The 13,485-nt window shown below is 46.3% G+C and overlaps 1 protein-coding gene across 7 annotated transcripts in view; it reads left to right on the forward strand.

The window, feature by feature from the left end:
- The first annotated feature begins 26 nt into the window (after window positions 1-26).
- Window positions 27-13,485, forward strand: part of MOV10L1 (Mov10 like RNA helicase 1) — a 62,461-nt gene continuing 49,002 nt past the window's right edge. For 2 of the 7 annotated variants that reach the window (XM_086403363.1, XM_086403365.1), the window contains exons 1-3: window positions 98-294; window positions 1,921-2,105; window positions 9,523-9,685. In XM_086403363.1, the coding sequence (XP_086259489.1) occupies window positions 198-294; window positions 1,921-2,105; window positions 9,523-9,685 (445 nt within the window). In that variant the 5' untranslated portion in view covers window positions 98-197. Of the gene's footprint in view, window positions 464-1,920; window positions 2,106-9,522; window positions 9,686-13,485 lie in introns of those variants that run through there. The other 5 variants (XM_086403366.1, XM_086403369.1, XM_086403364.1 and 2 more) reach the window with 5 other exon arrangements.

A 13,485-nucleotide genomic window follows, 5' to 3' on the forward strand; every position in this document is an offset into this window, starting at 1 on the left:
GGTCGCAACCGCCCACCACTCGCAGCCAGCAGTCTCCGCGTGCGGCACCCCCATTGGCCGAGCTCCACAGACGCCGCAACCCTATTGGCCAAGCTCCAGGGCGCGCTTGCGCGAGCGCGGCAGCGCATTGGCGGCAGGAGCGGCGTGCCGCGTGCGGGGCACGTCAGGCTGCGGCGCTGAGGCGGGGCGGCCTGGCCATGCTGCGCCTCGCGGCCAAGGTGGTTTCCTTCTTCTGGAGGAAGGCGGACTGCCCAGAGGAGGAGGCCGGGCCTCTGGGGCCGGAGCTCGTGGAAGGTGCCTCGCGGGGAGGGCGGGCCGCGCGGCCCCTGAGGCGGCCTGGCCTCACTGGGCGCTGCCCGGGCGGGGCGGCCGGTAACCTAGCAGTAGCCCCGGAGCTCGCGAGGCCTGGTTCCCGCGCCTGCACTGAGGGTGGGGGTGGGGAGTGGCCCGAGCCGGGTCCCAGGTTTGTATTGTCTTCTCCCTCGAAGCTGAGGCTTGTCTTTCGTGGCCATCTCCCCAGCGTAGGATCTGTGTCTCCTTCCCGCTTGCTTTTTTCCGCTGCGAGCGCCCTGACACCAGTCGCTCTGGACAGGTTCCCGCTCTTTCTCTGTCAGTGCCCCAGCAGTTGTGTGCTGTGACGGCTCTGGAAAGGGTGACCCCGGTTCTCCTAAACTGCCCTTTTACTCCCATGGGGTCTTGCTCTTCTCCAGATTGTTTTCGAACCCCTTTCCTGAAGTCCAGGCAGTACTTCTGATTCTGGAACCCGGAATTACACACTCCCGAAGGTTCTTGGCATTTTCTCCCAACCCTTCCTTCTGTCCCAGACTTCAGCCTTGGGTAGTGAGTCTCTAGTTGTTTTCTGTAACCTCTGTAACAGTGAATTCTCCGCCGGAGAAGCCAGAACGTCAGTCGTCTGCAGCTGGCGTTCTGCCTCTTCAGCAAACTGCGGCCTGGAGCAGGTCGCTTCACCCACCCAGGCCTTGTCTGTCAATGCAGCCCCTCAGCAGCAGTAGGATTACAGCTCAGCCTCAGTGGGCTTCCAGCTGGGCCGGGGGGGGGGGCACTCAGGTGTCTTCTGTGTCTGAGAAGGAGCAGGAGTTCCAGGCCCAGGTCTCTGAGTGGATGAGCGAAGGCCTGCTCTGCCCCAGACTTGCCCCCCAGGCCCGGAATCTTCAGTAGTGCCTGCCTAGGATTGAGTGCTCAGTTGTGTCCCTCTCTTTGCGACCCAGTGGACTATAGCTCCTCCGTCCATGGGATTCTCCAGGCAAGAATACTAGAGTGGCTTGCCATTTTCTCCTCCAGGGGATGTTCCTGAGAAGGAATTGAACCTGGGTCTCCTGCATTGCTGGTAGTTTCTTTTACCACTGGGCCATCTAGGAAGCCATTCCTGGTATGATGAAATAATACAGAATCTCCTAGCCCTGCTGCTGGTAGTATTGGTGATGAGAAAGACAATAGTGGTGGTAAGAGTGCACAGTAGTGACTCCCCCACTGTTGCTCTAAAGCAGCCCCTAGCCTGCACCAGCCACTCAGAGGTCTGTGCCTCGCACATTCTGTCATGTAATAACCTTCACACAGCTCTCTTGGACTGTAACTGTCTCCATTTTACAGATGAGGACAGGCACAGACCTAGCCCAGGGTTCTGCAGGTGGCAGGGCAAGAGCTGGGCATCCGACCCAGGCAACCTGGCTCTGGAGTCAGAGCTCTCCCCATGGTGCCTACCACCTGTGCCCCTTGGAGTAACCTGGGAAGTCTGCCTCCAAAACCCTACTTTCTGAGCACTCTGCTCTCCAGGGAGGTTCTCAGCCCACAGGGCTCCTAGCCACAAGGATGCTCTGAGCTCCACTGTTCCCTGGGAGACTCAACTGTAGTGTACACTTGCTTTGTGGTCAATGTAACCTCTCTGTTTACCTGTCTCAGGTGACACCAGGTTGAAAACTGTCCAGGGTGTCGTGACAAGGTACTGCAGTGATTATGGCATGATTGATGATTTGATCTACTTCTCCAACGAGGCTGTGACTAGCAAAGTGCTTCTAAATGTCGGACAGGAAGTTATTGCGGTTGTGGAAGAAAATAAGGTGTCAAATGGACTGAAAGCAATCCGGGTAAGGCCTGAGTTCTTGAGGAAGAATTCTCTCCACCTTGAGCTTCACACCACCATCCTCCTCTCAGAGACAACCTATAGTTTTATGCCATGGAGGAAATCAGTGTTACCACTTCATTATCTATTCTTCTAGCCATTTAAAAAACTATTGTTACAAATGATAGCTATTTGGGCCCTTTGTTATCCAGTTAGCAAAGATAATTAATGAACTCTACTATGCAGCAATTTTTTCTTATAAAAAATAGTATTATTACTCTCTAATTTCCTGATGTTAGTTAGAGGGTATGCGTGTTTAACATTTTAATGGTTATCGTCAAATTATCCTTCAAGAACTTTGTGCTAATTATACTCAGGAGCAGGGTGAGAGACTTGTTACCCATGTTGGCAAGGGTGTGGACTTAGGCATCTTGGAAATCTTCTCCAGTCACTTTGATAAGTGATTGTATTGTTTTAATTTGCATTTAAGCCTTAAAATAGACTAAATATTCACATTTTTTTTCCTGTGAGTTATTTTAGTGTCCTTTATACATTTTGTTTGTTGGGTTCAGCTATTTAAAATTAAACTCTACATTATGGGATTAAGTTTCATTCCACATAGTTAATGGGTCTGTATGTTCCTTGTGGCTCCAAGGCTTTTCATGAATCCTTAGAGAGGCTTTTCACACTTCTCAGTATAGACATGCCCTCAGGTTTTCTTCTGAAAAATTGTTTATTTACATTTAAATGTCTAATTTCCCTGGAACTTACTGGCTGTGTGGACTGAAAGAAGGAACCAGACATTTCTTTCCTGGTAGCTCGCCAGTCATCTGCTGAGTGGTCCAGTCTTTCCTACTGAGTTGGAAGGTCCCAGAATCCCATCTACGTGGGACCCTGTCTGGACCCTGTCGGTCCTGATGCCTTCACTTGGCCCCCGTGGCACAGTCACATCCTTGGGTGGCAGGCTGGTTTCCCTCTTCCTGTCTGTGGATGGGCTTCTCTGGCTCTCCTCTTATTCTGGATGAACATTAGAGTCATCCTGCTGTTTCTCCTCCTTGGCTCAGACTCACCTGGACCAGCGCAGAGTACATGGATCCATTTAGGTCAAGTGACGTGGATCAGAGCGAGTTTTCACCAGCTACAAATTATGTCCACTTATTTAAGCCTGCCTTTGTGTTCTTTTTGTTCATTTATGTTCTGCAGATTCCTTCTTAAGTTTATTTTTGAGAATTGTATTGATTTTTTTTCATTTTCAATATGATTTTATTTTGTATTTTCAATCTTTTTCTTCCTTTATAGGAAATGTTGAGATTTGGTATATAATTTGGTATCTGTTAAACTTACTGAGTTCAACTACTTTTTTAAGTGGTCATGACATACCATCTACCAACCATATGTTTCTATTTAGATTTATTAAGTAAAATTTAGAATTAACTCCTCAGTTTCATGAACTACATTTTAAGTACTGAACATGACTGGTGGCACCAAATTGGATGCTTCCAACATAAACCATGTTTATTGGAGCAGAAGGGCCTGTGGAGTTCCTCTGGTCTGGAACATGCTGCCCCTGGGGAACAGCCCCTTTCCTCATGCTCCACCAGAACTCTGACTCTTCAGACAGAGTGCTTCCGTGTTTGTTCTTAGCTCTTCTGGAAGATGCCTGTATCACTTGATTTACCAACACTAGGCACCCCACTCCAGTACTCTTGCCTGGAAAATCCCATGGACAGAAGAGCCTGGTAGGCTGCAGTCCATGGGGTCGCTAAGAGTCGGACACGACTAAGTGACTTCCGTTTCACTTTTCACTTTCATGCGTTGGAGAAGGAAATGGCAACCCACTCCAGTGATCTTGCCTGGAGAATCCCAGGGACGGGGAGCCTGATGGGCTGCCGTCTATGGGGTCGCACAGAGTCAGACACGACTGAAGTGACTTAGCAGCAGCAGGTAGGATTAACTGACTTCCACTGTGAAAGTTGTGGAATTGGCTCATTTCTACTAGCCTCTGGATTTATTTGCTCATTTTTCATTTAGGTTTTTTTTTTATCATGGTAAAATGTGTATAACATGAAGTTGTTAACCATTTAAAATTTCTTGATGCCATTCAGTGGCACTAAGTATATTCATGTTGTTGTGCACCCATATCACTTTCACAACTTCTCATCTTTCCAAATACAAACTCTATACCCACTAAATAATAACCTACTGTTCTACTTTCTGTCTCTATGAGTTTGACTATCCTGGGATGCTTCATGTAAGTGGAATCATGTATTAGTCCTTTTGTATCTGCCTTATTGGACTTAATATTATATTTTCAGAGTACATCCACGTACCAAGTATCAGATCTTCATTCCTTTTTACGGTTAAATAACATTCTGTTGTATGTATAGACTGTATTTTGTTTCTCCACTCACCTGTTGATGGACACCTGAGTTGTCTCTACCTTTTGGCTGTTGTAGATAATACTGCTGTGGAAAGTACCTTTTAAGTCCCTGTTTTCAACTCTGGAGTCTACCTTGCAGTAGAATTGAATGGTCATATGGTAATCCAGGCTTCCCAGGTGGTTCAGTAGTAAAGAATCTGTCTGCCAATGCAGGAGAGAGGAGATATGGGTTCGGTCCCTGGATCAGAAAGATCCCCTGGAGTAGGAAATGGCAACCCACTCCAGTCTTCTTGCCTGGAAAATTCCATCAACAGAGGAACCTGGGGAGCTACAATGTATGGGGTTTCAAAGAGTTGGACATGACTGAGAGACTGAGCATGCCGTGTAAGGTAATCCTATATTTAACTTCTGGAGAACCCACCAAATTTTCCTTAGTGGCTGTGCCATTTTACATTCCTACCAACAGCACAGAGTTCCAATTTCTCCATGTCTCCACCAACGTGAATTATTTTCCTTTTTTTTTTTTTTGATAGTAACCACCCTAGTGAGAAAAGGAAAGATAAATCCATTTGAATGCAGAGTTCCAAAGAATAGCAAAGAGAGATAAGAAAGCCTTCCTTAGTGATCAATGCAAAGAAATAGAGGAAAACAATAGAATAGGAAAGACTAGAAATCTCTTCAAGAAAATTAGAGATAACAGGGGAACATTTCATGCAAAGATGGGCTCGATAAAGGACAGAAATGTTAGGGACCTAAAAGAAGCAGAAGATAGTAAGAAGAGGTGGCAAGAATACACAGAAGAACTGTACAAAAAAGATCTTCATGACCCAGATAATCATGATTGTGTGATCACTCACCTAGAGCCAGACATCCTGGAATGTGAAGTCAAGTGGGCCTTAGAAAGCATCAGTACGAACAAAGCTAGTGGAGGTAATGGAATTCCAGTTGAGCTATTTCAAATCCTAAAAGATGACGTTGTGAAAGTGTTGCACTCAATATGCCAGCAAATTTGGGAAACTCAGCAGTGGCCACAGGACTGGAAAAGGTCACTTTTCATTCCAATCCCAAAGAAAGGCAATGCCAAAGAATGCTCAAACTACCGCACAATTGCACTCATCTCACACGCTAGCAAAGTAATGCTTAAAATTCTCCAAGTCAGGCTTCAGCAACATGTGAACTGTGAACTTCCAGATGTTCAAGCTGGTTTTAGAAAAGGCAAAGGAACCAGAGATCAAATTCCCAACATCCGCTGGATCATGGAAAAAGCAAGAGAGTTCCAGAAAAACATCTATTTCTGCTTTATTGATTATGCCAAAGCCTTTGACTGTGTGGATCACAATAAACTGTGGAAAATTCTGAAAGAGATGGGAATACCAGACCACCTGACCTGCCTCTTGAGAAACCTATATGCAGGTCAGGAAGCAACAGTTAGAACTGGACATGGGACAACAGACTGGTTCCAAACAGGAAAAGGAGTACATCAAGGCTGTATACTGTTACCCTGCTTATTTAACTTCTATGCAGAGTACATCATGAGAAAAGCTGGGCTGGAAGAAGCACAAGCTGGAATCAAGATTGCCGGGAGAAATATCAATAACCTCAGATATGCAGATGACACCACCCTTATGGCAGAAAGTGAAGAAGAACTAAAGAGCCTCTTGATGAAAGTGAAAGAGGAGAGTGAAAAAGTTGGCTTAAAGCTCAACGTTCAGAAAACTAAGATCATGGCATGTCGTCCCATCATTTCATGGCAAATAGATGGGGAAACAGTGGACACAGTGGCTAACTTTATTTTTCTGGGCTCCAGAATCACTGCAGATGGTGATTGCAGCCATGAAATTAAAAGACGCTTGCTCCTTGGAAGGCAAATGTGACCAACCTAGACAGCATATTAAAAAGCAGAGACGTTACTTTGCCAACAAAGGTCTGTCTAGTCAAGGCTATGGTTTTTCCAGTGGTCATGTATGGATGTGAGAATTGGTCTGTGAAGAAAGCTGAGTGCCGAAGAATTGATGCTTTTAAACTGTGGTGTTGATGAAGACTCTTGAGAGTCCCTTGGACTGAAAGGAGGTCCAACCAGTCCATCCTAAAGGAGATCAGTCCTGAGTGTTCATTGGAGGGACTGATGTTGAAGTTGAAACTCCAGTACTTTGACCACCTGATGCAAAGAGCTGACTCATTTGAAAAGACCCTGATGCTGGGAGGAATTGGGGGCAGGAGGAGAAGAGAACTACAGAGGATGAGATGGTTGGATGGCATCACTGACTCGATGGACATGGGTTTGTGTGGACTCTGGGAGTTGGTGAGGGACAGGGAGGCCTGGTGTGCTGCGGTTCATGGGGTCGCAAAGAGTTGGACACAACTGAGTGACTGAACTGAACTGAACCCTAGTGAATGTGTCTTACTGTGGTTTTGATTTACATTTTTCTAATAATTAGTTACACAGAACATCTTCTCATGTGTTTATAGGTCATTTATAACATGTATCTTCAGAGAAATATCTTTTCAGTTCCTTTGCTTATATTTTAATCGTTATTTTCTTATTGAATTGTAAAAGTTCTTTATATATTGTGATATTAATCCCTTATCAGATGTGTGATTTACACATATTTCCTCCCATTCTGTGGACTTTTTCTTTTTAAATTTATTTAGTTTTGGCTGCATTGGGTCTTTGTTGCTCTGCGCAGGCTTTTCTCTAGTTTTGCTGAGCAGGAGCTACTCTCTAGTCACAGTGTTCTGGCTTCTCATTGTAGTGGCTTCTCTTGTTGCAGAGCATGGGCTCCAGGGCACTGGCCTTCAGTAGTTGCAGTGCAGGGGCTTAGTTGCTCTTCAGCAGCATACGGGATCTTCCCAGACCAGGGATCATACCGGAGTCTTCACATTGCAAGGCAGAGTCTTAACTACTGGACCACGGGGGAAGCCTCTTCACTTCTCTCAATAATATCCTTTGATGCACCAAACTTTTAAATTTTGATGAAGTCCAATTTATCATTTTTAATAGCCTGTGCCTGATGTCACATTTTAAAAATATCCCAAGATCATGAAGTTTTTCTCCTGTGCTTTCTTCTAAGAGTTTTATAGGTTTAGCTCTTAAATTTAAATCTTTGACCCACTTTTTAGTTAGTTACTGAATATGGTGTTGGATGAGAGTTTGACTTCGTCTTTTACATGCTGGGATCCAGTTTTCCCAGCACCATTTCTTGAGAAGATTGCACCACATGGAAAACCTTTTCTCCTTTAAATGGTCTGGCACCTTTGTTGAGAGACATTTGACCATATGTGAGGGATTATTTCTGGGCTCTTTATTCTGTTTCATTGGTGTTTGATATGTCTCTACAGTCTTTTAATTATTACAGCTTGGTAGTAAGTTTTGAAATCAAAAAAGGTGAGTCTTCCAACTTTGTCCATCCTTTTCAAGATTGTTTTGGCTATTCAGGGCCCCTTGAGATTCCATATGAATTTTAGGATGGGTTTTTCTGTTTCTTCAAAACCATCATTGGGATTTTGACAGAGATTGCATTGACTCCATTGATCACTTTGGGTAGTATTGATGTCTTCATGTTAATCTGTGGACGTGAGGTGTGTTTCCACTTGTTTGTGTCTTCTCTAACTTCTTTCCTGGTGAGGGCTTCCCTGGTGGCTCAGCTGGTAAAGAGTCTGCCTGCAAATGCGGGAGACCTGAGTTCGATCCCTTGGTCAGGAAGATCCCCTGGAGAAGGAAATGGCAACCTACTCCAGTATTCTTGCCTGGAAAATCCCATAGATGGAGGAGCCTGGCGGGCTCCCGTCCATGGGGTCGCAAAGAGTCGAACATGACTGAGTGAGTAACACTCATTTCTTTCAGTCACATTTGTAGTTTCAGTGTACAAGTCTTTTGCCTTCTTGGTTAAATTTGTTTTTAAGTATTTGATTCTTTTTTGATGCTATCATAAATGGAGTTGTTTTCTCCGTTTTTTTGGGTCATTTATTGCAGGTAAGTAGAAATACAGCAGATTTTTGTATCCTATAACTTTGCTGAATTTATTGGCTCTAACAGGTGTTTTGTAGATTCTTTAGCATTTTCTGGATGTAAGATCTTGGTCAGTAATGTCTGACTCTTTGCAACCCTGTGGACAGTAGCCCACCAGGCTCCTTTTCCATGGAATTCTTCAGGCAAGAATACTGGAGTGGGTAGCCCCATTCCCTTCTCTAGAGGATATTCCCGACCCAAGGATCCAACCCAGGTCTCCTGCATTGCAGGCAGATTCTTTACCATCTAAGTCTTCAGGAAAACCCATATTAGATCATTTGTTGTCGTTCAGTCCATTAGTTGTGTTCAACTCTTTGCAACCCCATGGACTACAGCAGGCCGGGCTTCCCTGTCCTTCATCCCCCAGAGCCTGCTCAAACTCATGTCACCGAGTCGGTGATGCTGTCCGACCATCTCGTCGCCTGTCGTCCCCTTCTCCCCCTCCTTCAATCTTTCCTAGCTCCAGGGTCTTTTCCAGTGATCAGCTCTTCTCATGTCAACTTCGAATAGATAGTTCACTTCTTCCTCTCCAATCCGGGCACTGAAATCCCTTCTCGGCTAGTCGCCCTGGCTCGGACTCCCAGTACTCTGTCGGACAGGAGAGGTGGAAGCGCTCAGCCTTGCCTCTTCCTTATCCCGGGGAAGCTTTCAGTCTCAGCATGAGTGTCAGGGGGTCACTGGGTCACATGTGGTCTTCATAGTACTGAGGAAGTTCCAGTGTCTACCTAGTTAATTGAGTACTTTTATCATAAAAAAAGGTGTTGGGTTTTATCAGATGCCTTTTCTGCACCAACTGAGATGATTGTATATAATTTTTCATTTGTTCTGCCAGATTGCCGGATGGTAGTGACTGGTGTGCATTTGTTGAGCCATGTTTGTGTTCTGGGATGAACCCCTCTCCATCATGTGTGCAGCCCCTTACCATGAAGCTGCATGCGGTTTGCCTGGGTTTCATTGGGATTTTTGCCTCAGTGTTCATAAGGGTCTTGGCCAGTATTTGGCTTTCTTTGTGGTCCTTGGCATGTCCTAAGTGGTGGTTTGTCTGTCTTGCAGGTGGAAGCCGTCTCGGATAAATGGGACGATGACAGCAAGAGCCACGGTGGGCGGCTGTCTGACCCCAGCCCCCGGGTGCTGATCGGGTGTGTGACCTCGCTGATGGACCGCGCAGGCTACATCAGCCAGACCACGTACTTCTCCCTGGAGAGTGTGTGTGAAGGTGCGCTGGGCAGGTCTCTGCCTCACATTTACAATTAGTTTTTGTGGTTTTTCAAAAATGTTCATGAATAGGGTTGAGGTGACTGCTCGCATCACTGAAAGGGCCACGTCTGGGCTCCCTCTGGGAGAAGGCTTGTGGGGGCGTGGCCATGAGCTCAGGCTCTGGCACTGGCGACACACTGCCCCTCGCTCTGTGTCGTTTGTCCTGCAGTTGCCGACTCCGGGGTAGCTGTTCCTTTTCCATAATTGTTGCTCCTGATCTAAGACAACAGTGTCATAAATGCACAGAGGTACTGTGATTTGTTTTTTTTAGGTGTGTCCAGTGTAAAATAGGACTTGGGTTTAACCTGGTACTTTTCCAAGAGCACATTTTTAATTCCATCTGGTTTTAGTTGGTCTTCCTAGAGGCACAGGGTAAAGAATCCAGTTTCCAATATAGGAGACACGAGAGACCGGGTTTGATCCCTGGGTTGGGAAGATCCCCTGGAGGAGAAAATGGCAACCCACTCTAATATCCTAGCCTTGAAAATCCCATGGACAAAGGAGCCTGGCAGGCCACAGTTCATGGAGTCGGCAGAGTCTACTCGACTGAAGGACTGAGCACACACACATTAGCTAATCTGAGATTCTGTTTTTATGCCCAAAGAAATCATTTGTCAGCATCATTTTTTGAACAACTATTTATTGTATGCCTGCTGTCTCCACTGGTGGGCAGGGAGCAGGGCAGGAGACCCAGATGAGTGGGCCCTTGCTCTCCCTCCTGAGGAGAGACAGTCCTGTACATGCTTTATCCACAGGCAGGACTTAGAGGAGCCTGGGGAGAAGTGGGGTTGGGGGAGCTAAGCTCAACACCCTGCTGGGCTGTGCAGTCGAGGGGCCCTGCCCCCTGTCTGGATGACTCTTCAGTGACCGATGTGTCCAATCCAGGGACCAGTTTTCATCTACCCGCATCCCTGAGGTCCTCAGAGTGTTGCCCTGAAAGCCTCGACCCAACACCCGGTCCCTGCTTCCTGGGGCTTAGCCCAGACCTCTGACCTGCGGCCCCACCTCAAGGCTGGACCCCTTTCCTCAGGTCTCCCCCTGCTCTGACCCTAGGCCTGCCCTATGTGGACCAGCCAGCCTTGCCCTCTGCCTTCTGGTTGGGGTTAACCTTGGGGGAGCGTCAGCAGACAGGGTGTGGGGGTGAGGTGGGCTCGGCATCCCCTTGCTGTGGCGGCCTGCCCGCGGCTTCATTCCTCTCCTGTGACCACACCAGCGTGCCCGGCAAGCGAGTGGCTAGGCCGGCACACAGTGGAGAAGAGAGGGGCATGCAGATGGGTTAGGTTAAATCATTTTTAAATGTCTGTGTGTGTGTGTGTGTGTATATCTCGAATAGCACATTTATTTTATTATATTGGTGGGCCTTTAGTGTTACTCAAAAACTATCTGCAATGCTAAAAGTCCTTCTAAAAAAAAGAAAATGATACCTGGGTACATTAAAGAAAAGTAAAACAATTTAATCTTGATTGTGTAGCCGTTATGTTCTTCGTGTGTATTAATATCTTTTCACTTCTTAGCAGCCCTAATGCCATGTCACTGGTACTGTTCTGAGAAACGTACATTTTTCAGTGTTATCTTAGCTTCATTTTTTCATACAGTGGCCTGGAGTCTTCCTCAAAGCTGCATTTTATGGTCGATGAACTTGTAAGTGTAGGCACCTTTGATGGGCTCTCCTCGTAGGCTTTTGTATTCTCAGTCACTAGGTTATGTTCAACTCTTTGCGACCCCCGTGGAGTGTAGCCCACTAGGCTCCTCTGTCCATTCGATTTCCCAGGCTAGAATGCTGGAGTGGGTTGCCATTCCCTTCTGCTGGGGATCTTCCCAGATCAGGGATTGAACCCCATCTCCTACATTGCAGGTGGATTCTTTACCACTGAGCCACCTTTTAATTAAGGAAATACTAGTAAGCTCAAAGCAAATTCTGCTGAATGTGAGTTATTAACAAGTCTGGGTTTTTTCCTACTGAAATATCTTAACTTTTTTAGCCCAGATGTTTCACAAGTATTAGTTTTTACCTCTGTAAGTACAAAGGTATTCAAATATTTTCATGAACTAAAATCTATCAAATAAGTCATCTCTGTGATTTTATTTTTAATCTTACACCAAATTTGGAACCTGTAAACTTGTTGTAGGCCTTGATGGTTTTAACTTATTCATTGCTGAATATCAGTTTATCCAACTAAAAGTGAGGGCTTGATGGAAAGGCTCCTTACACAGGCGGTCGGCATCATGTCCAGTGTTCAGCCCTGAGCTGAGCCCTCACACAGGGTCTCCCTGCTTCAGGTTCTCTGTGCTTCTGTGGGAGCGGGTGTCACCGTGTCATGTTTACAGGCTGTATTCTCAATAACTGCGGTTCACAAAAGCTCTAAAACTGAAGCTTTTTTCTTTTGTTCCATCTCCCGCTCAACCCCCATCCCTCCCCACCCCTACCCTGCCATGTTGCACAGCTTGTGAAATCTTGTTCCACAATCAGGGGTTGAACTTGGGCCTCACCAGTGAGAGCACTGAGTCCAAACCACCGGACCACCTAGGAGTTCTGTAAACCCGAAGATTGTTTGCTTCCACGTTTACTGAGTAATTAAAAATTGCCAACTGGTTTTGAACAAACTGTAACCAAAATTTAGAGCTCTCACCTGTAAAAGGTGGAAGGAGCACCATTGTAGGGTTAATTTACAAAGCACTTCTTCAGAGGTTCAACCATTCGTAAAATTCAGACTGCCAGCAAGAGGACCAGGCCAGCAGGCCCTACGATCTGTTCATTTTAACACTGGCTTTGCCACGGGCTCTGAGGCTGCGTTGCCTGCATGCTCTGTCAGTCTCCATGGCTGCAGCCTGTCCTTCACTCACTGACCAGCACAGCATGGGGGAAGGAAGGCCTGGGCCTGTGGGCACGTGGTGGCTCCCATACGTTGTTACCCCACGGGATTCTCAGCGCGCAGGGAGCTTGTTTCTGTTACAGTTCCATCAAAACTTGCACTTATGTGCGTGATCATGGTAAAAGCAAATAATCTTTTCTCCAGTGTTGGGTTTTTAAACTATATTACAGTAGCATTCACAATAACGTCATATATATCTCCTTCAACAGAATGGTCTTCCAAAATCTTTACTTTGATTCCATGATTCTGATGGGGCAAAAAATGAACTAGTTTTTGATTTGCTTCACTGTTTTTCTCTTTAAAATAACTTTTATACAGCTAACACAGTAGTAGTTATTGCTTCACTTCTCGTGTGTGTTGGAAGATACAGAATTAAAAATTAGCAGAATTATGTCAATTATTTGATTAATGAAGGCATGGCTTACAAAACAACAAGTACAGGTTTCTCAGTGGCGTGTTAACTTGTGGTTCTGGGCATCATCTTCCTAAAAAACTCACCGACCTGGAAGCTGGTGCCCAGGAGCTGTGTCTCCTGTGGGTTTGTGCTGCCCGTGCCATGCTGGGTGGCCCCTGGTGAGAAGCAGTGTCCGTAGATGTTTGGGCTGCTTTGTGCTTATCATCAGCTTTCTTGAGAAGCAAACTCAGTATTTTATTAGGCACTGTTGTCTTCTCAGCTTAATAAAAATGTTTATTACAAAAGAACCAAAAGATTATCAGCAGGTATAGCTCCACCACGTACCGCAGCGGCTCAGCTGCTGCCTCACGTCCCTGCTCTTGTAGTTCCCCACTTTCTGCCTGCCCCACCGCTTCCCAGGCACACTGAGGGGACACGGAGGGCTCCCCTGCCTGGGCTGGGGCGGACGCAGCTGCCCAGGCCTCGGGTGTG

The sequence above is a fragment of the Bos grunniens genome, chromosome 5 (genome assembly GCF_055505025.1).
Source record: "Bos grunniens cultivar Pamir isolate PY7600 chromosome 5, Bosgru_T2T1.0, whole genome shotgun sequence".
Taxonomy (NCBI): domain Eukaryota; kingdom Metazoa; phylum Chordata; class Mammalia; order Artiodactyla; family Bovidae; genus Bos; species Bos grunniens.